Genomic DNA, 24,046 nt, shown 5'->3' on the forward strand with positions numbered 1-24,046 from the left:
AATTATATTATTAATTGTTATTATTACTAGTTCCCTCTTAAGAATAGCAAGGAAATTAAGCCTTTTCTTTCAAAATGTACACTAGATATACTGTGATTGGAATAAAAGCAGAATTCTTGATCAAGTTGTGAGGGTTTGGTTTTTTTTTTTTTGGAAAAATTATTTCAGACACTATATTGGACTGCAATAAAGTCATGGAGTTTTGTGTTTTTAGGTTTTTTGTTGGGTTTTTTGTTTGTTTTGTTTTTTAAATGGACACCATGCCTGCTAGTAGCATCATTGTCAGCAGCCTTTCAAAATAATGTGAAAAGATATTAACATTTCCTTTCAAATGAAAGTGAACGATCAACTGAGGAAGTTGCAAATAAAAAAGTGCATGCATCCCTAGGTTTTTGCTAAGTTAAAAACAGAATAAACATAGCTTAGGCTTTCTATATGTTTCTAGTTATAACAGGTTATATACAAAAAGTATCCAAAAAGATATTGCCAGAAAACATCAGTTAAACCTATGTGCACTCCTCATAAACCCATTTAAAGAAAGACCCCAAAAAGAACCACACAAAGGCACTGTGCCCTAGTCAGAATACACAAAGATTCACCAATGCAATAATAAAATAATTTCATAATGCCGTTCTGGAAACAGGGAAGAAATGTAAACAAATTCATTCTTCCATAAAAAGGAGAAGTATTTGCAATTGTTTAAAAATTAGAGAGAAAACCCAACACATGGAAATAAGCCCTTTTTTTGTTCTTTTAAAGGAAAATTTGTTTTGTAAACCATTTGTCTTTGAATCCTCTCTGGAGGCATCACATATCCATGTATGCGTATGCATGCGGAAACACACAGCGTCGCTGACTTTCACAGCCAACCACGCTGACTGCAGTTTGGTGGATCTGTGGTAATACAGCGATCATGTTATAAAATCCTTTTACTGTTTTGAGGTAGTAGAGGTCCTGGTATTAGCACATTTTAAATCTTGGGAAAAAAAATCTCAGAATGGCAGTATCTTTCAGTAAATTATCTCCATCCTCATGCAAATACACATATTCTCCTTTCTTTCCCTTTGCAATGCCAATTCTGCAAATAGAAAACATTAATATTTTGGACTTACCCATTTCTAATGTATTTATTTATCAGGCTTGTTTAAACATAAACTGAATCAGAAATTAAATCCTGCATTGAGTGAAGTCACTTCAATTTGGGTGTAGGTTACACAAAAGGAAGGTTTCTGCTTGGCTTTACTTTTATTTTATTTTACTTCACCACTTGTCTCAAGGAAAGGCAATATAGTTAACATCTGATATAGGCGCAGCCTTTTTGGAAGAGATTGACAAAATCCTCTTTAAGAACTGCTCAGGGTGGAAAAAGAACATCTACATGCAGGAAAAGAATTTCAGAGGAAAAAAGAGGCCATTGCCTTCCCAACCTTGGCAAAGTAATTAAATCACTTGTTTGAGTGGGTGTTCATTTACACTATGTCTTCTTTACATAACTGCAAGAAAATAATTGAATTTGGATGGAAGGAACAAAGTAAAAGAAATTGCTGAATTGCGAGTGATATACTGAGCCTTGCTGCTATTCATTCCCATGCAACACAAAGATAACAAAACCTGGAAAATAGCTGCAGAGGAACATCTCAGAAACACTTCTCGTGGCACAGCTTTGCATTTGGCAAGACGTTTATGCAATGTGAAGCATCCCAAGCATTGCCACTGATCACGTTACCTGAAGTGGTAGGCGATGGGACGTGGGTGACGTAGGGATGGTGTTGAAATTTGGGTGGGTTGTCATTCACATCAGCGACGGAGACGAGCACGCTGGTGGAACTGGAGAGAGCCCTGGGGAAGCCCCCATCGCTGGCCACCACCACCAAAGTGTAGTTCTCCCTCGCCTCTCGATCGAGGAGAGCACTGGTGATGATTTGCCCTGTTGATGGGTTGATTGTGAACTGTGAATTGCCACCGGTAAGCCTGTAGCTGTTTGAAAGAAAGAAAAATTCGATTAGTATTTCATAAGGCAGCCTGCTGCCTTAAGATAACGACAATTTTCTATACTCTTCAGGCCACTATGCTGATGGGTATCGACACACAGATTTTCTTCTAACTGTCCACCTGTCTTCACTTTTTTTTCCTCTTCCATATTTTGAGACCTGTCATAAATTACATTTCTGAGGATTTCCAAGTGTAGTTGCTTAACACAGATCGATTTCTAATAAACAAGGAGCAAACTGAGCCTTTGCACATTTGGAGATACAGTCGGACGTACTCTCAAAATTGCCTACTGGGGGCATCCTCTGGTGCTTATTTCCCTGGGCTAATGCATTAAGTGTTACTCCAAAAGGCTGACATACCTCTTAACTGAATGTGCAGAATATAATTAGAAAAAATACTATTTTTTGAAATAAAAGGATGCCGATTTTACAAAATAATATGAGGATTTCTAATTCATATTGTTTCCTGATACTGAGCTGTTTTGTTATTCAAGGTTTTGATGTTAATTCACAGTAATTCATAGCAAATTAGTAACCACAGAACTACATTGATAGAGACTAAATGGGACCAGAATTTGACCCTTGATTGGTGTATATGTATGTGCACACATCTGCGTGTGTGTGCAAAAATGGGATTTGATAAGAACTGACCGTGTGCTTACTGCAGTGCGTCATGCGGGCTACCTCTGGCTTACTAGCACAGTGAATTTGTCCCTTCTCTTGGAATGCTCACCCAGCTTGTGTTTGTACAAAAGGAATCTCAAAGATATGTGGAGCACTGGGCTGTATTTTTAAAGGTTATTGGTTATTATTACATTTTTTATTAATTCAGACAATGGGTTTTCTACAAAACAAAGGAAACGAAAACTGGCTAAAATGAACAATTCCCGTATTATTACCCTGACAAAACCCAACACAGCCGTGATTAGCATTGCTTCTTCAGAGAAGCCTGGTACAGCACAATAGAGGCTTTTTTGAGGTGTATGATTCTACAAAAGATTCAGAAGAAAATGGCTTTTATGAACGAGAGTAATATTCCTATCTTCACCTTTTGAAAATCAGAAGAGAAATGATAACAGAGGCCAGAAGCTTTACCTCGGGGATTGATAGCCAGCCTGTGTAATAAGCTGTGGCACCTTCTCCTGTTCAGTCATTAATCTCTACAGAATGCCATGAGCATACTTTAATTGCTTAATTATGATATAATATGATGGTCATATGTAATTATTCTCCAGCCATAGCAATGTGCATCTAGGGTGGAAAGAATGTGCACAAAGCCTAATGCACCACTTAAATCTCCCTAAATACCAGCAGCACGAGCAAATTTCGTCTGTGCTTTGCAATGTTTTAACCCCGTGTGAGGTGTTGCAGAAAACAGAGACTTTCTCTTCTGCATTTCCACATATATAGAACAGCTCAAGCTTTAGCATTGGAAAGATGCTATGAAAACATTTTTTTTTTTTTAATAAAAAGAGAATAAAGACGAATTACATTTGTGACAGGATATTCTGAGTACCACTGCATGCAAAACCAATGGGACAGTATAAGTGTGTCTCAGCACAGTTACCAAAAAATTCCAAACTAAAGCCAAAACCCCCTGAAACTTTAATGGTGACAACTCCCATAAAAGGGATTTGACTGAAGCACTTAAAATCTGGCCTTCCGACTAGTCTGTGCTGACCCCTCTTATCTATACTATCTTTAACAAGACTGCTCAAGTGTGCATTGCCGTTAACAACCTCATCAGCCTCCTTTAACGATGTCATAGGTCATCACCAGAAATAAGAGAAAAAGAGTTGGTACGTATGGACATATAACAGTTTCGCAGTTTATCTACTTCTTGCAAAACACAGTCCATATTTTTGACCTTACATGAAAACTTTAGCAGAGGATTTTACATACCATCATTGGAAACCAAAGATTTGATTTTGAAACAGGCTCTAACAAAACTGAAAAGGAATTGTGAGAAGAACTCCTCTGACAAGAGATCTGACATGTGCTGGTCCCTCTAGATTTTACCAGTTTTGCAATATCAGTCATATTTTAAGATTTGCATTACTCTAAATGCTGAATCTGGACAAATTCTGTCCAAGAAAAACAAAGTATGTTCCTGAGTCTAAAAAGTATAAAACAAAACCTGAAAACAATTTTTAAATAGCTACTAACGAACAAAAAAAATATTTTTGTCAACTATTCTATGAGGTACTGAGTGAATGACAAAGACTAATGGCAGAGATATTAAAGCAATTCAGCCACAATAAAGAAATCCGAGAGCACCCTGATAATTTCTGATTATAGGATGCAATCATTACAATCATTCATGCTTTGTATGGAATTCTCTTTTCTAGTCAGAAATAGTTTCTTAGAGTAAGAACGAATAGAACTAAAAGCTTCATTGTTTCACAATTTAATAAATGGTAATTTTGGATGCTTTTCAAATATTTAAAGATGCCAAAACATCAGTTTTCTATTTTTGGCTTGTAGCTAGTTGGAAAGAAAATATTACAGTACTTTATACACACTTGCTTTGCCATAACATAGTTCTGTTTTATTTTACTTCCTTTTTTTAAAAAAGTGACAACCACAGTGATCTTTTTAGGCACTTTGAGGAATGGACTGAGGTGAACTAACACAAATAAATAACAAAGCTACTTTCGTAGCCTGTTTTGTAAGTTTGGAAACAGAGATACAGGTGTTTGCAGTCACAATAGTTAAATGTGATGAGATTACCCACGTGTCCTTCCAGTTAATAACTAATCCGAATCTGCTTTGTACTTCATTCGCAATAAATTAGTCCTCAGTGGATATCTTCAGCTTGTCACTGCCACTCAGCATCTTCATTACTCTTGTCTGCGAAACTGGGAATGGCCCACGTTCAGCCCAGTGCCCAGTTAAGCTGCATCAACTGAGCTCTGCAAACCATTTGTATTTCTTGATGCAGAGAATGTATATATAAAGACTGCAAGCTGAAGTGCTTAATCCATTTATGATATTGTTTGGAGTTTCAGGGTTTCTTTGGTTTTTATTTTTTTTAATTCATCTACCTTTGCACTTATTGAGAAATATAAATCTAGCCTGTTAACAATTACACTCAGGTGCAAAGTAAACTTGTTTGCTTTTCACTTTGTAAAAAACCTAAAATAACACTGCAACTCTACTTGTCCTTAATATAATTCTAAAAGCTTATAAACAACAACAACGAGAAAGCACCAGATTTGTTGATGTAATTTAGATGCACATATAGAGCTATCCTTTTGTGTCTTACAGCTTTATGGCTCGTTGGTGATGGACACTGGGGAAAAAAGTCTTCAGGCAAGGTATGAGGCAGTATTACATACAGCAACAGTAAACGACCTACCTAATAACAGCATTTGTAGAAGCATCAGCATCTGAGGAGTTTACGAGCAAAATATCTGTCCCCGTAGGAGCATCCTCCGGAACAGTGGCAGAATACACATTAAAGGCGAATGTGGGGACATTGTCATTGACATCATCCACCGTGACAGCAATGGTTCCAGTGCCAGTGAGGGCAGGAAATCCTGCGAGAAAGTGGGATACAAAATGCTAGAGGTTACAAATACCACCGTGCTAATCCGAGCTCTGCCATCCCCGATTTAAAGCCTAGCGCTTCAGCATGTCACAGTTCACAGAACAAGAAAACCAATTCAGCATACAGGAAAGGGTCAGATTTGTTTCAAAGGCACCTCCAACAGAAAGTACAACTTGTGAAAGAAAAAAAAAAAAAAAAAGAGAAGTTGTTATTTTTCTTGCTCCATCTAATTCCAGAAATATTTTGTAATACAAGCCCAGTGGAAAAAGATGGTCTTGGAACCACTCAGAAGCCTTCCTGTAACAATTAGGACCAATTTGAACATGCGGTTGCCTTTCCTATTTCTCTCAGAGAAGACGTTTAAAGGTGGCACACTGACAGCCGTGAAGACTCCAGCCCTCAATTTATTTATCCGCAGAACAAATAGAGTGGAACAGTGGCAAACCCCAGCTTTCCACGCGACTTTTCCACTGCCGGTCACACCCCTGACCTGGGAAGACCTTCTCTGAGCGGGTGAGAAGGTTGCACAGTCTGCAGCCCCATTCAGACTCAATTTCTTCGTAGAAGCAACCGTCTATAGCAGCAAATAACGCTCGCTTGGATGGGAAATCGGACTGAGCATATTCAACCTACGGCTTTCGTCCTCCTTGTTATTCTCATACTTAACTCCGATGAGCAGAAACAAGTCAGAAACAGCATGTTTATTCATGTGCAATCTCTCAGCATTTATTCTCTTAAGCTTTTCCTTTGTCAAGTCCAAAAAAAGACAATGAAGAGTTTTACAAGTTCATGTTAGTTTTGCCAGTCTATTACACTTATTTTTAGCCAAGAATCAGCAAGACATCTTCTGCTAACCAAATTCTTCCCTGAAAAAAATGGTATCGTTCCTTTCTTTGAATACATAACACAAAGGATAATGAGAGAATGATAGTAGAGCATAAAACACATGAGTTATGGCCCCTTTTACTGAAAAGACAGATGACAACCATGCCTGTTTTACCCAGCATTGCATCACTTTCCCCTTCAGCCCCAAAGAGATAGAACTATTCAACATTTGCTAGACTGGGAAAAATCGATGATAATGAAATGCTTTGGGCCAGAAACTGGTTCGAGCCCTTGCCGCAAGGGAAGCGTCTTACACAGGGCTTTCGTTTGATGAAAGGCAGTCAGTCCTTGTGTGACCGCCCCAGTGCTTCCAACTCAGCAGACGATTGGGTCGCTGCTCCCCTAGGTTATTGCTGGACCTCAACCTTAGGGCTGGGAAGGAAGCAAGCTCTGCTCTTGGGTCTTATGTGGTCCTAGCATGGGCTCCAGACACCGAGCTCTTGCATAAAAGAAGAAATAATGATCCATTTTCCCACATGTTAACGCTTGCAGGTTGAAGTACCACCACACTGCATTGCGGGAAGAAGCTGGGAGCAGCTTGCACATGGGAAGGAGGTTTTTCCACCATTAAATACTTCAAAGTAACTTGGCTTAATGCGCAGACGGGCTGAAGGAAAGAGCTTCCAATTGAAAGGCGCTATAAATCTCGCAAGGCTGACTTTGAAGCCTGCTGATCGGACGGGCCGGATCACGACGCCGAGGAAAGAACGTACAAGCCAAAGAGTATAGGTTTCATGCCATGGCCTCGCACAATGGAGGCCTTTCTCTGCTCTAGTCTGAGGTAATTCATTTTGCCAATTAATATACTTTCAGCCAGGAAGGTTACATTAAGGCAATAAGCCTGACTCATTTTTTATCCTCTCCCCCTGATTTTGTCATTTAGCCAAACACTTATAGATAGAAAAGACTGCAAAAGCGTTCTTGATTGCTGAAATATTGCCCGCGGAGTGTTTATTATTACTGCATTAAATGAAACAGAGTCCTCAATGGTGTTTGCTGCATGTGTCATCAAGCTCTGGCCTTCCAAACACATTTAATCGACATTCATCTAGCAGCTAATGAAATGAAAAGTTGAAAGTTGTTAAGTTTCACAGGTGATTAAACAATTTATACATAATTCAGAAATTAATCTTGGGTAAGTCACATTCAAAGAGCATCAGTAACGCAATTCAGCCTGGAAAAGAAAGCTAACTCGCAGCTAAAACCTGAAACTCATTGTTTTAGATTTATTTGCTAACGCAAAGAGCCAACGCCGGAAAATTCACGCTATCAGTTTATTCACACAAATGACCTGCAGCAGCAGCTCCTCCAAACCGCTCCTTTAGAGGCAACCCGACGCTGGGGCGATGGGACTGGCTCCAGCGCGGCTCTGCAGGCTGGCCCGTCCCGGCGGGGAGCACCAAACTCGGGCTCCGTGCCGCGCTAGCTGTGCTGGAGAGAGGAGAACGGGAAGAACGCGTTCACGTCAGCGGGCAAAGCACCGCGTGGCCATACGCTGACAGCAATGGGTTTGTTCCTTCTCCTGCGTGGCTATTAAATCTTTGGTCACATAACGGGAATGGTCAGAAGGGATGCCAGATGTAACAGCTGCTTGCGCGCTATGGATATTGTCCTGCTCAGGATTACACTGATAGCAGCAGCTTTTAGCTCAGCCATTTGACTCCAAGCAGCCCCAGCTCCCATTCCTCTCTGAGGAATCCGAATTTGCAGGGTACCAAACGAACTCTCCAAGGGTCAAATCCCAGCTCTCGCCTCAGCCCCCTATATATTCCACGCCATTATTCTCCGATTCCACTTCCCCGTTGGATGCGCCTACAAGGCAGTGCACAGCGCAGTACGGACGTATTTACATTAGCCTCAGAGAAGTGAATATACCAGCCAAGGTTGAGCACCATACTAATAAAATTAGGTAGGGTAATGTAAGTAACCCAGATCTCATTCAGCGTTAGCTTGCGGCTGCGTTGTGCTCGCAGAAACATCCCAGAAGTCCAATATTAATTCAGCTGTTTGCAACATCCCAAGTCACTGCTCTTCAGTTCAAAATCCAAAATCCTTCTCATTTTACTTAGATGGAAAAACTCACGTATTTACATTGGTTTCCTGTCTATGCAGTTATCCAAATATGGGTTTTTTTCCCTCTAAGTAAAACATCACGTCCACAAATTTACTCCTTTATTCTATTACACTGAAAGATAAAGTTGCAATTTCACAGAGACTCCTCAAAGCTTTTATTCACTTGAAATTAAATGACTAGCTCACATTTCTGCAGTTACTGAGAAATATAAGAAGAGGAAATTACAAATGAAGTAATTTTCTATGGAAAAGAAATAGCTTGGGGCCAAATTCTACCGTCCTCAGTGAACTTTCAGTGAAAGTTGTGCTTGCATAAGGACCACAAAATTTGGCCCCTGGTAATAAGTAGGTTTCATAAAATGTACATGTCATATTTGTGGTGAGAGAAGTAGTTTCCATGGTCAGGCTGAGTTCCCAGATTTCTTAGTTTTGCTTCGATAGCAAATCTTCCCCAAGTCGGTTATTCTTATTATGCTAGAGTATCATCCCTTTTTTTCTTCAAACTTAATATTTTGCATAAATAAGTGCAGTAAATTCTGTGTAAATTCTGCGTAAATTCTGCAATATTAGCCAAACACTCAAGATGCCCCTAAACTGTTTTTAATAAACCAGGCATGTTACAACCTGTATAAAATTGCTGTACGCAGCCACGCAAGCCTCGGAGTACTCCTACAAACAGCCCTGAGGGCCAGATCCACAAAGAAACATACACTTTTCCCTTAGTGAACTTACACTAAAATTTCTACCAATTTTTCATAATAGTCTGAACTATTTTTCAGTAGAAGCAGCACCTATTTCTTTGTCAGACACCTCTTATTTAGAGCATTTCTCTAGTGCTATATTACTAATACTTTTTTTTTTTTTTTCAAATCCCAAAACACCATGTCTCACAGAGGCTTAGGACATCCGTGCTGAAAAAAAGTTTTCTAGAAAGGCGGAGGAATGAAAGAACCATGAAATGATTAATCACTGGAAAACGTAAAGTAAACTATGCAAACTAAATGGGAGAGATTGGATCGACTGTTCAGTGAATATCAAATCTTTGACATTTTAAAGATGATGACATTAATATTATATTATTATTATTATTATTATTTTGAATTTCCCATCTCTGTGTGCAGTGGTCTGTTTCTATGAACCGAAGGGTTTATTTTCTAGGTGACAGCTGTACATATACATTAAGCAGACAGTCCCACAAACGTCCACACGTCACAGCTGACATAAAGATTAACCTGGGATAGTGTCAAAATAGTAACGCTGAGTTCAGGAAGAAAATTGCTTCCCACGGATGTTCTTCCAAAAATTTAAGCTTTTTGCTTACATCTGCAAGTAAACATGTGTCTGGGGACGAAGAGAAGGAGCAGACCTTGGGAGCCTGCTCCTTGGAGGCCCATGGTGGAGGATGCGTTACGGGGGGGCGGGGTGGGTACAAGAGGCCACCTCAGGCTTGGCCAGTGCTGGGCTGTGGCTCCCCTCTCTGCGTGGGACGTGGAGGAGGTGACGTGAAAAAATGGCCGTGGGGGACCGTGGGGCGGGCAGGCACCAGCATGGGGGCAGGACCTCTCTTCTCCCAGCAAGGTGGGACCGGCAAAGACCTACAAGCTGGTCTTTCGCCCCATTCGCCAACGCTTGTTTGCGGCTGATTGCCGCAAAAATGTGACGGTAGTGGAAATGCGTCAGCTTAGAAGTTTAACGCGCCCTCTCAAATTTTTCCTCCCCTCATCCAGGAGAAGGGGGAAGAAAAATACTGGCTATGTGCAGCAACACAAATAGAAGAAAGGAAACTAAATGCAGGATGGTGACATTTAACCTGACAATTTCTACTTCCCAAATGCAGGATAACCAGCAACGAGACGACAATAGGCATTTCTGGGTGAACTCATCATAAGTCACTCATTCTCCTAATTTGTGCTAATGCTTACGAGCCACAAAGTCATCCACAAGGGATGCATCTAAAGACCGCTTTCACTTTCGCCTTGGCCTACTCATGCACCTTCAGAAGAAGGAAGCGCCACCTGCTATCTTCATCCACCCTTGTCCTGCAGAACGGGGAAGGTAAGCCCTCTCGGGTCCCTGTAATCCCCAAACACATGGCACCATCTGCTCCAGCACATCTTCAGGTCTCCACACCATAGCTGGACACCAGGACGAGCGGGGAAGGATCAGAGTGCTTAGGGGACTGGAGCAGTAAAAGAAACCTACTGAAAGAAACCTGCAAAGCCATTTACCATCTTCAAGAAAGCTCAGGAAAAGATGATGCTATTGGAAATTATCTCAGCTGTGTGGTAATGTATGGCTCACAGTAAAAATTAGAAATAGGAGAACGTGTTCAGCACGTTATTGTTTGAAGCTTTAATGGCTTCTGGGTCCGGTCTGTGCCACAGTTAGCACAGCAGATAACAAAACTATCATTCCTTTCAGAAACCAGGCACTCAAAGTTTTTGCCAGCATTAAAATATCGAAATTAAGTGCTAGGAAACTAACAATAAACTTAAGCAAAAAACCCTACAGATACATTTCACTAAAATGAAAAAAGGGATTACACTTAAATAAAATGAATCTAAATGACTAATCGAAACTCATACTGCAGGCAGTTTACCATGTTTTGTGGTAAATTAAACACATCATTATCCCGAAAATTGGAAAGCGATTTAACAGAAATGGAATTTTTGCTTCCCTGAAATGTGTTGCTTTGCAACAAAGCGGATTTCACTTCTCCAGTCAAACACTCAGTGAATGAGTCCCAGGACTAGAAGCTGTATGTGTTATTACAGAGCATTAACTTTTTCGCTCAAGTAAACAAGGCCTTTCTCACAATAAAGCAGCCAATCTTTCTAAAAGCATTTAAATGCAGACAGAGTGTGCTGAGCCTCACAGAACTGATGACTTTTAAAACAACTATGGAGCTAGAATAAGTTAAAATGCAACTAGCTTGCATCACACTTTGGAGTTCTAGTATACACAGAGCTTGATTTGAAACGTGGATGACCTTAAATTAACTTATTTACCAGGAACACAAAAGAAAGTGCGTATGCGAAATGAGAAAAATAAGTAGTTCATTTTACAAGATTGCACCACAAATATTTGTCCTGGCTGGACATGTTGATTGTGTTTTGTTTTCCTCTTACTCAATTTTTCACTACAGGCTTCCATACTAAGTCTTAAAAAACTGGTGAACCTCGTATATTTTGAGGCAAAAGCTGAAATACGTAGTTAAAAACCAAACATAATAAAGAGCTTAGAAGCTAGCCCTCCTCTCATTCAGTTCAGCAGGTGACTGGTGAATGAGACCATGCAGGAATACAGATTTTCCAAATTTCTGAGCGTGTCAAATCTGAGTTTTTGTCATAGTTAGGTACAAAGTTGTGGTTGTTCCCAAAGCTGATTTAACAGAACACATACTTCAAAAAACAAGGGAACTGTTGGGATAGATCTGTACATGTGCAAGGTTTATCTGACAAGAAAAACAGATATTAGAAAACTCAATATCCTCCCTCATCTACTAGCCTAAAGAAGCTGAGAGCAAACAGACCTAAATTTGGAAACATAAGGCATTAAAAGTAAAAAAAAAAAAAAAATTCACTAGACAAGAGTTCAACCTTGTTCAAGGAATGACATCTCCGGACATGCTTAGGCTGATGCACGTCCACAAACACACCCACTCACACATGTTTTGGCAGTGCAAAAGAAATCCTTATCCCAAATAGTGATGCAAGATGGGATCTCTCATCTGTTTTTATCCACATGATTTTTAAATTTGGACAGTTTCCTATCAAAACTCCTGACTGACTGCATCCTATGAATTCACTAAGCTTTGCAGTTTCCAGAATTTCACTGCAATACATCTAACTATGCTGTTGAAACGGCGGGACTTGTATGCACATATAGAGAGTTTTAAGTTCTCTGGTGTACATACATTTCCCTATCCCTGTTCTTTTCCTCTGACCTGCTCATCTGAACAAGTTACCTGCAGCTGTTTACCCAGAGAGGGAAAGAAAAAAAAAAAGCTGTTGTACTATTACAGAGCTGGACCTGCTTGAACAGAGATACAGACCGAGACCAAAACACATGCAATAAAGCAAAAGTACAGAATGCATTTAACACAACTTCAAGCTGTTCCACGTAACAATCTTGTTCTACACATACACACGCACATTATCATAAACTTATCACTTACACATCTGAAAAACAGTAGATAATATATCCCTCCAGTTTAGCATTTTTCCCCATTGCTGCTTTTGTTCAGCAAATTTCAAACTGTATGAAAGAAAGGCTGAAAGAGTCCTGCTCCACCACCCACAGCGTGAGCTGGATACGGGGTTGCTGACATAAGCAGATGCCATTTAGCGACTCGTGGCTGTCATGTTTCATTCTCCTTCCACAAAAGGCACAACCATTAATCCCATACGCCATAAACCCTTGACATACACTTGTCATCTATTAACATCGAAGGTATAGGTCACTGGAGACAGTGCTCAGAAAAGACGCAGGTATGGTATCGCAGGTTTCTTAGCCAGAACTGCACTTAATCTCAGAGCAAGAAGTTGCCTTCTTCCAAATATGCTTCTGGAAACAAATCTTTAAGGAAAATTTTTCGCAGCCGAATATAATGCTGATACAAAACCTGGAGGATGACTGGTCCTAAGGGTGCACGTCCTGTATCCGCGCTGTGGGCGGTGCTGGGAGGGCAGCACGACCACAGGCACTGCCAAGGCTTCTGGTGGCCAAAGTAAGATTTAAAGAGAGTGGAACTGCAGTTCAAAAGAAAGGCGGAGACCTTAAAAAAAATATTTTCTTAAAACCACCAAATTACTTCTCCTTGTTATAAGTTATTGCCGTAAACAGAAAAAAATAGAGAAGCTGGCTCCTGCAGGGACTGCTGACTAAAGCAATTTTTGACTGCTTGTGACTCCTGAATATCCCACAGTGAAATTCCTGTAATGCATGATTTTGAATTATGCTTTAAAAACACCCTGTATAAATAGTGAAGATTAACCAGCAGGATAAGTGTTCAGGCCACATGTGCATGTTTTACTTGTTTTATGCTTGCAATTAAGGCTTCCTGAAATTGTAGCTTTGTATTTGAAGAATGAGCTAGCAGACTTCCATTTTATAAGGTGTAATGTTTAATTTAAAAAAATGGTTTAAGATCACAAAGACTGGAAAAATCTCAGTATTTCTTAAAGGCTGAGAAATTGCACAGCATAATGACTACTCTAGTTATATCTTCTGCAAAACAGATTACGTTCAGCGAACTCATTAGCACATTTGGAGCAGAATTTCATATAAAAGTGATGAAAAAAGCAGAAGGACGACAATTTTAAATTAATTTTCATTTAAAACTTCCAAACTAATCATAGCAAGATGGATGAATGAAGAGATAAGAGAAGTGTAACAGCCTGAAAATTTACAAACTGACAATTCTTTCTTCCTTAAAATTTTTGATCATCTACTAAATCCTATATATTAAGCATTATATCCTAGCTTGTTTCCCAGTTTAAATACATCTACCTGAAACTTTTTTTCAAAGAGCTGTACCAGCTTTTAAGAAGGCCCCTAGACTGACTGCATCCCATTCGTCTTGGCTACAGTAAGTGCCCACAAGTCTTTTGTGAACATGGGAGTGACATTCAAGAAATGAACACAAGATATAATCGCACAACTTAAGAACTTAACAATGGTATTTCAGCCAAAGCAAGAAAGGACTTTTTCCCAACTGTGCGATGGAAATTTCCAGCCCAACATGGATGGAAAAAGGAGAAAAAAAAATCCTTACCAAGCAGATAAGCTACTTGAAAAAGAGCAGTAAGAACTTCTTTGAACTGTGTCTTCCATCCAGTAAAGTACCTAGTACAGCTGATCTCAGCTTACCGTAGATCAATACTTCTATCATTTATGACTGAAAATATTTCAAACTTTAATCAGATAAATCTGTAATCCTAATTATAGATGATGCTAATTGCTTTTTCTTAGATTAACCCTTTAAGAAGGAGCAGAAAGCTTTGACAGTTCATGGCACAAGCGTCCTGGCAAAGCTGGTATTTGTAGCCCTTTATTTCTGTTTTGTTCCTTTGTTATTTTTACAAGGTTCTTGTAAGAAACTCTGGATGATGCAAAACATCATTGAGTTACCGGATATTCCTGTTTACCTCATGAGTGATGAGGTAATCTGATAGAATAAGAAAGACCATCACCTACACTCAATCTTTTCAGGTGGCATAAAACTATGTTCCTTGAAAGAGACAACAACTATTCTCACCAACATTTGCGACTAACCAAAAATTCATAATAAATAATGATGTTTCTACCAATAGTCAGGATTTCTTTTACTTATGAGAGATGCAAAGAGGCAAAATATTTAGCTACCTAATAAAACTTGATGTTTTCAACTATAATTCCAAGAATGTCTGTAAAGAGATTAAAACTTTTGGCCGTGTTACTACATCTTATCTTATGCTTTCCTAGACTCTAGAAGAGAAGTACATTAACCTCATTAGGATTCTGCTCGTCTATTAAAAAAACCCCAAACAGCCAATAAAACAAATATAGGATTTGCATCCATACTGAGGTAGAACCTCTGGAGTTCTCCTCAACACCACTTGGACCTCAATAACATTACTATATTTTTGTGTGGATAGTCTGCAGGTTTTTCTATTGCAATGTCCCCCTCCCATGTCAGCTCTGCCACAGCTGGTGCTCTCCCAACACCCCAATTTCTGAACCTTCGTGCCTCTGCCAATACAAAAATCTCTGAAGACCTATTTCTAAAGAATAATACTTCTAAAGGCTATAGGTTAGTAATTGGTTGATTTTTTTATATACATTATTAACCAAAAATTAGAACATCTTACATTATTTAAAATAATTTCCCTTCTTTTTCTTTTGTTGAATGCAGTGAAATGGAGAACAGCTCACCCAACAAACCTCAGCTAGAAGCAGCTTATCCCATCCTAAATAAGCCCGTCAACTACTCGCTGGATTCTCCACAATCCCAACAAAGAGCAGAAAGAGAATTACACACGCAAGAAATGTTTGAATGGAGAGGCATGCACTTAAACTCAGGACTTTTAGGAAAGTCCACGAATAAGTCTGAACTACAGAGAATAAACATCTTTAACATGTATCTCTAACTCTGCTTGCCTTGTCCAAATAAAATCCATCATCAGTTTGAGCTGGTTTCAAAACTGCAGTTCCATCAATGATTTTAATCAGAGTGAAAAATTGTCATTGTTTTCACAGGTATTTCAGCTGGCGCTGGCCAGCCCGAGCCCTTTGCCAACCGGAATATACGTCTCTCCCGCACCGCACCCCAGAGAACAGAGGTGCTTGGATTTAGCCCAGAGGCTCTCGCTGAACTCTTTTGAAAACAGCCATCTAATAATGAAGGTTTAACTCCAAACAGAAGACTAAATCCATCAAATGGTATTCTGGGGCTGGATGGCGCATCTCGTGGAGCGGTCCTCTGAAAGGATGGGCTAAAGCCCTCATCTCCTTTGGGGGGTAAATGTGTCACATCATATAGACATGGATATGCTCTCTTCTTCGACAATTACTCCACAGGGGACATCAGACTGACTTTGCCGTAAACCCGCTTCCTAAATAGCTTTTTCAGCTTTTGCCTTCTAGAGAAAAATTAAAAAGTGCTAACAGTTTGTAGGGCCTGTGGAAGGGTAAGAGCCTGCTATAGCTTCCCACAACTACAAAAAGCCACTCTCAGTTCTCTCCTGATTTTTAGATGACGGCAAGACAAAATGAACACTATGAACTGAATCTGTCACCATTTCAGTTCTCCCACCGAGTGATTTAGAAATAAATAAAAAAAAACCACACAAAACTACTAAAACGATAGTTTTAATACCAGTATTAAAAGAGCAAAAATAATAAAACTAGTAAAATAGTAAACCAGTAACACTAGACTTAAATAGACAGCATTGACACGAGGAAGAGCTTCTGTAAGGGCCAGGAAATAAATGGAGCTGGGACAGAAACCAATACTCATTTTGAAACAGCTGTGGCATAAACCAAGACCAAAGAAGAGAGCAATCGTGACGTGAACTGCTAAGCCCCAAGGTAAGCATACGTCAGCTTCATTTAGCTCACCGAAGCCTCAAGCGATGTATATATTTAGACAAAGCACAGAAAGTATAGAAAACACCAGATTTCTAATGGAAACTTGTGAGTTGCTTGCTTGTTTTGACAGCAACAAGATTTTAAAACAGCCGAGTTTGCTTTAACAACACAACTCATTCTTTTCAGGCAACATCTTTTCACACTGTAGCCTGCCTGTTAAGTAAAAATACAGCGTATGCTAAGAAAACAGGACGAGTATAAACGTCTTTAAGCCTGCTCACATAAATCTCACACAGTGTTAACCCTCCAGACTCCTTCTTACCATTACTAGACAATACAGTCATCCTTTAGTTGTCACCCCAAACTGGGAAATATCTTAAAATGTGTTAAAACCCAACACAACCACATTGTCAGATTTCATTGGATTTTAGGATTGAAGGGAAGCAAAAGCCTATCTCAAAAGAGAATTCCTGAGGAGGACGTAACCCCTCTTGCTTGGTTGCCCTCCTGCATTCTTGAAGGAAAGAATGTATAAGTCGGGGGCCAATATTTTCTAAAGAAAAAACATATGGTTGTTTTTCATACAGGACAGGGACGTACACAAAGAACAGCTAACTAAATATAATAATCGGTCCACTGATGCATTTCTTTCAGAACTATTTATCTAAATCAGTAAATAGATTATTTTGAAAAAATCTAAAAAAAAAAAAAACCCACAGGAACACAGCTTCTAATTAGAAACATCACATTTTGATCTTGTTTTTATTGTGGCAATGTGCCATTCTGACCAACCAAATGAAGAGGTGGTGGTTGCAGTTTATTTAAACAGTAGTCCTGGGCAGCTAGCAGGTTTCCAGATGTGCTACTCGACATCCCTGCAATCAATAAATAAAAGGAGGAGGACTGTTGGAATGCTAACATTTGCTCCAGAAAAATTGCTCAAAGAGTTAAAGACAGGGATGATAAAAGCAGCTGCACCAGTTCTTGTCATGGTGCCAGAACTGAATGTTTACCCAGTGCTGTGTCCCCACCAGATGGGGTGAAAAAAACCATTTAGAAAGTCTCTTTTCCCAACCATTTTGCCATGAAGAAGGGTATAGAGAAGCAAAACAAATGATTTATATCGTAGAAACAGACCCATAAAGACACATTCAAATAGTTGGATGTAGGTTTCTTGGCGTTTATGTTAGCAGACATTTTAGGGGAGCATCTGCAATCTAAACATTATCATGTTATTCCACAGTCCATCATTTCGCCTGTCATTATATTTATAATTCACGCACTCTGGTCTTACAGCTTGTGCTGCAAGAGAGGCTCTAAATTGGGATGGGTAAACTTTGGAGTTGAATTATGTTTTATTTCTCAACCAAAGCCACAGGTGTGCCCCTCTGGAAGATGCTGAATGCTCCTAGCGATGGACGCTTTGCGTGTCTTTGTAAACCCCCACCGCCCAGAGCGGCGGTCTGGGATCTGAGACCCAGAACTCAGAGCAGGGTGGAAGTGCAGAAGTGAGGGAAGAGTGATGATACAACAAGGCTGAAGTCAAGAGCCTTTGTGCAGACTCTCTTGTGGAAACTGGGCATGAAGCAGGCTGCATGGCCACAGATCACTGCGCCAAGCGCCAGAAAACATTTCATCAGTCTTTTCCCTCCCCCAGAACGGAGGGAAGACTCTTTGCCGACCCACGATCTACCCTGAGGACTGGGTGGAGGATTAGCAGGCAAGGCCAAGGAATAGCTGGGCCAGAGCCAGGACGACGCATATATCACGACTGATTTCTCTGGGCTTGCGGGGAGCCCTTGCTTAGGAAAGCACTTTTTCAACAACTGCCTGAATTTCCATCACTGGTGCATCCTGTGCAGCCTTGCCAGCTCAACACTCCACGTATGCGGGCTGCTGCTTCGCGATGTCCTAATCCTTCACCTGCTACAAGTAGACTCAGTGTACGTGCTCCCAATAACATGCTATAAAACCCATAAGGTACCGAGGAAGAAATAACAGCCATTACCAAAGTGGCTGCCCCTTCCGAGTCCACGGATTGCTTTCACGTACGTTGTACTGACACCTCTAGATAAAAATAATGAAAAATTAAAAATCCTTCTTCTTTCATCAACTTCCCCGTACACAGGCTAGGGTAACACTGCAAGAACCACAGTCACAAGTTGACAAAGTGAAAATAAACATAAGAAAAGTAAGAAATCCTTGATTATACATAGGGAGATTGGGAAGACAGCCAAAACCAAGTTGAGAATCCATCAGTTCTTATGTCTGAAGGTGCTTCTAAGGATGTATGGTGTCTGTTTCCTTGAAAGAAAGGGAAGAGTTGGCATAGACTTCAATAGGAGCAGGATATCATCCTTTAATGTTTTAAGCCAGTCAGTGTAGCCTATAAAAATTGAGATGCAGATCCTAAGAAAAATGGGAAGTGGGCTGGACAGACAGAAATTTGCCCTTCATGTGCTACCCAGACATTTCCAGACTTAACTCCATCTGGATGTCTACCGTGATTTTTAATCTGTAAAAAACCCCCACAAAACAAACTAAATAAGATGCACCATATATGGCAAGACTGTTGTATGGGCTGCTAAAGACAATCCAAAAGACTGTTTAATTACAGCTAATAAAAGCCAAACTCAAAGTGCAGAGTATAATACCTCTCCCTTGATTTATTTCAAAGATAATACGGATGTGGATAATTTCAGACAAGTCTGCTTTCTTCAACATTTTGGCAAGCACCGCTTTCCTACAGAGGAGCACTACCTGGTTTGCGTGTGTGTTTCTGGTTGAATTGTCTCTTTGCAAAATCCTTCTTTGTAAGCGTTATCAAACAATTACAAACTAAGACACTCCAAAGAAACAGTTGCAGTAGGCAAAGAGCTGGACATGTCAGTGAGAATTTCTTTTATAAACCTTTAGCAGCTGCTCAAGAGCATAATACTCAAACCACTTTTCTTACCCATTTCAAGATTCTGTCGTTGCCATTTTTCTGCTAGTACAGCCAGAACTACCTGATTTAATGAAGCAGGGAACCACCGCTACCAAAGGTCAGTGTGTTACCACCTGGATATCCATCACACACTCATACTGGTAGCTTTTGTACTGTTTTGTATAGTTTAAAGTAATAACATTCCTCTTCTGATAAGCTGCAACTCTTTTAGAAAGGCTTCCTCCCACATAATATTTTTCTAACTCAGCTGCCAAATGTCTAGAGAAGTACACGTGCGTTCTGTGTACAATAATGTAATTTATAGTAATATAAAATTTGAGATGTAGCTCGACAGAAATCCCAGAGTCTGTAACTTGGTCCGTTTGTTGCACATTATTGTGACAAACACCGCTTTTTAAGAGGTCTCCAACAAATTATATGCCAGTGTTCTTTACCATCTAGACTGCTTGAACTCAGTATGACTAATTCAAGCATAACAGGGATCTCCTAGAATTCAAGTACTTTAAATGTTATTAAGTATCTATTATGACTACAGTCCACATCCTGCTTCCACAAAATCAAGTAAAGTTTTGGCATTGACTTCTACAGAAGCTGGACATTTTCCTGTGATGTTTTAGTTTAGATAAATCATTACTAACAGTTTTAAATGTATACTTTGATGGTAAGAATTTAGAGCAAGTCTCCAGTCTAATCAGAAGTTATTATCTACTGTTATTCATAAGGCTGGTTGAAAACTATACCAAATCACACTAACTGTGCATTAGTCAGATTGTAAACTTAAACACAGTAGAACAGTTAAATTTAGCTTAAAGTTGCTGCTTAACATCTGCTTCTGAACACTTTTGCTAGTACTTTTTAACACAGATAGGAGGGAAGAATAACTTGCTAGTTACCTTTACAAGAACATAGCAAATTAAAAACCCCCACAAACAAAAGAGCTTGAGTGTTTAATCAGCACAATATCTGTATGTTTAAACACGGGAACTAATGAAATGTGCTGCTGGTTTTGTCAGCCACTTACGGCAAAGGCCCCACGCACGCTTCAGGTATTAAAGCCTCCCCTGGATTATCTGAAACTCAGACATCTCCCAGTGCAAATAACTATTTTCATTTGGAATGGCTGGGTAAATCTCCTGGATTTCATATTTTTTATGAACCAGAGTCTAGGAGAAGATTGTGCGCTTGTCAGACATTTGGCTTACAGTGCGAGGCGCAGGGTGCGACTGACTTCTTGCTCCTCTCCTTTTTCCAAGGAGGACAATAATTGTTGGCTGTGTGACACCCCTTATCAGTTCAGCCTTCGGGTATTTTGTTTGTAGAGCTAATAGGTTCTGTACAGTCCTAACTGACCGCTGCCAACTTGGACAGAGAAAGTAAACACACATCAAGGATCTGCTTTCCCTTACATGACCAGCCTCAGCTTCTGAAGGAACATGAGGACGTTCAAGCCCAAGCAAGTCCGAGTCACAAGTGAGCAATTTGCAGCTATAGAGTAATGGAAAGCCAGCATAAAAAATACAAAGCATAGAGTATCTCTAGCCAAAGTACAAGACACATGGTACGTCAAGTCCTAAAATTGTGTTTCGCGGCTTCAGCTGTGCTCAGACTGTGAAATACCTGAGCACTGCTGCAATAGGAAAATATAAGCCATAGATAGTGTCAGTGACACAAGATACTGCACACAATATGGCAGCAAACAAAATTGTATCCACTTGTCAACAAGTTGGCTTTGCTTCTATTTTTATTATTAGAAAGCAGGAACTATTCTGCAGTAAATTAAATCCATCAGACCATGGAGGGACCGGAGATCAGTCCAGAATATGATGCAGGATGTCTTTGTTACTAATATTCATACCAAAATCTGAAACCAAAATTTTGTGCTCAGACACCTCAAGTGAAAGTGTAATTAATCTTCATTACAAGAATTCACGTCCTGTTTAAACTGAGGGAATTTGCTGAAGAAAACCTATGACTGGATGCTGAGCAAAGCAGAAAATTAAAATGTTGAAATGTAAATTTCCATTACTTTTCAGGGGTAAAATTTTGGTAAGATTAACTGAGCAGTGCATAGCTGTTTTCTGGCCATCGATTTGACCTGTCTGCACATTTCTGACAACATTATATTGGGTTTTATTGCCATTTATATTGTTTTTTTATTGTCATGCATCAGGCTCTTATGACCTACGTAGGACCATTTACTACTACAGGGCAAAAATCAATCTCCCTAAATCTGTAGTGAGTACTAACACTAGGCAACTAGACATAAGGATAAAATCCAAGCTCCCTTCGACATCAGGTAAGCCCAGCTCTCCCCAGAGAGCTCTAACCTGAAGCTAGGGTACCAATCCCCATCCACTAAAGTTTCAGACCATCGTAAAAATATTTCTTTTCTATCCAGAACGCAATGTTTTGAAGCGACGACGAGTTTTCACCAGCAGAGACTGCCCGTTTTCTTTACCTGCATCAGCAGCTGTGATCAGTAGTACGTACTGCTCCTTTGCCTCCCGGTCCAGGCTCTGCACCAAGCGCAGCTCTCCGCTTTCCGAGAGCGTAAAGGCTCCTTCTTCGTTTCCAGCCACCAGAACATAAGTAAGCTTGCTGTTTAGGCCTTGATCATCGTCCCTTGCTACAACCTACAAAAGCATTGGAAACACGTGGGAAGAAATATCAAGAACTGATGAGCGCAGGGTCTGTAAAAGTTTACTGGCGTAGAGGAAATATTGTCATAGAGAATAATCCAAATTAACGGATTGAGTTAATCCAAATGCTTTAAGGGCTAGTATAAATTCGCTGTAATTGTAAAAATGACTTACCACAGCGGTGATGGACTTAAAAGCATAGTTTGGAAATATTAAATAGTTGATTGCTTACTTTTCTCAAGCAGAAATACAGTAAAGATTGTGTTGCGGCTCGGTGAAAACCAGAGATGATCTGGTATAGGCTAAGCTCTGTACCAAAGCAAGCATTGCACGTCCTGCCGACTGAATCCATTTAGTGCTCTTGCAGTGTTTGGCACAGAGCCTCATCCCATGGAGGCAACGATCAGACTGAGAGATTTGTTGCAGGAAAATAGAGACTGAGATGAGAGACAGAGCAAGCTCTTAAAGTCCCAGTGTAGGTGGGAAGATAGGTAGGGAAAACAAAAACTAAACTCCAAAGCATAATATAAACTTTTGGTAAAAAAAAAAAAAAAAAAAAAGCAAGCAAAAAAACCCAACCCACCCAAACAAATAAAAAGGAAAATAAGCCAACAACCACTGCATGTTAGATTACAGCCAAGAGGCAACTTTTAAATTGTCTTGCACCTTTTTAATGTTGGAGGAATGACACTATATATCAATACCACATACTGAGGCATGCTAATAATTGTAGGAGATACATGTTTATTTGCTGAATATACTCACCTGAAGAATAACCTTTGGGAGCGTCTCTAAATTCTCAGGGACATTCACAGAGTAGGGTGAAAGTTCAAATGTGGGAATATAGTCATTGACATCCTTCAGAATAATACTGACTGTCGTGGTATCGGTCCTTGGGCTGCTCCCACGGTCGGCCGACTGAACAGTCAACGTATAGGAGGGCTTTTTCTCTCTGTCCAAAGGCTTGGCAACTGTTATCACCCCCGTCACAGAATCAATCCGAAACTCATTATTGGCATCTCCGCTCACGATGGCATAGCGGACCTGGCCGTTTGTACCTTCGTCTCCATCTGTAGCAAACACCTGGATTAAATCCGTGCCTGTCAAAGTATTTTCCCCCACTTCTACTTTATAAAGCTTTTGGGCAAAAAGCGGGTTATTGTCATTAATGTCCAGGACTATAACCACCACATCTGTAGATGACGAAAGGGATGGCTGGCCCTTGTCTGTGGCTACCACAGTCAAGGTGTAGTTGGACACGGCTTCTCTGTCGAGCTCCCCGGTAAGCCTCACTTCACCATCAATAGTGCCGATGCTGAATTTGTTTCCCAGAGACCGGAGCAGACTGTATTCGATGTAGCTGTTCGGACCGCTGTCGGGATCGGTCGCTTGCGCTTTGAACACAATCGTATCGATCGGTGTGTTTTCTGGGACGTAGGTCAGCTTTGGGGAGATAAAGCTCGGCGGGCTGTCGTTCACATCCAGCAGAATAATGGAAACTTGGGCTGTGCTTGTGTACCTGGAGGCTGGGATGGGGGCCATGTCGTGGACTTGCACGACAAGGCTGTAGAAAGACTGGCTTTCCCGGTCCAAAGGCTGCCTGATGCTCAGCACCCCGCTGTTGTCGATGCTGAACTGCCCCGCGCTGTCCCCGGACGCGATGCTGAAGGACAGCTGTGAGTTGGAGCCTGGTGGGGTGGGGAGAAGAAAGGTAGAGAACATGACTTCATCCCACTGACCTAGATAGAAACGTTTCTGGCCTCATTTCTATGGAAACGAGGACTGTATGATCACGTTGCCTGCTCAGCCTCCTCCTCACCATTTTTGAATGCATCAGCTAATTTCAGAAAGTTTCACAGTGGAGCAGAAGCCTTTGAAATAATTATTTTCT

At 40.3% G+C, this 24,046-nt stretch overlaps 1 protein-coding gene across 2 annotated transcripts in view; it reads right to left on the reverse strand.

The window, feature by feature from the left end:
- The window catches only part of FAT4 (FAT atypical cadherin 4), a 191,528-nt gene that overhangs the window by 83,218 nt on the left and 84,264 nt on the right, over positions 1–24,046 (reverse strand). For both annotated transcript variants that reach the window (XR_008576942.1, XM_054824527.1), the window contains exons 5-8: positions 22,921–23,843; positions 21,975–22,149; positions 5,350–5,530; positions 1,727–1,977 (exon numbers count right to left, since the gene is read on the reverse strand). Coding sequence is in view for 1 of the 2 variants with exons in the window: in XM_054824527.1 (XP_054680502.1) it covers positions 1,727–1,977; positions 5,350–5,530; positions 21,975–22,149; positions 22,921–23,843 (1,530 nt within the window). In the remaining variant the exon portion in view is untranslated. The remainder of the gene's footprint in view (positions 1–1,726; positions 1,978–5,349; positions 5,531–21,974; positions 22,150–22,920; positions 23,844–24,046) is intronic.

Source organism: Grus americana, chromosome 4 (genome assembly GCF_028858705.1).
Source record: "Grus americana isolate bGruAme1 chromosome 4, bGruAme1.mat, whole genome shotgun sequence".
Taxonomy (NCBI): domain Eukaryota; kingdom Metazoa; phylum Chordata; class Aves; order Gruiformes; family Gruidae; genus Grus; species Grus americana.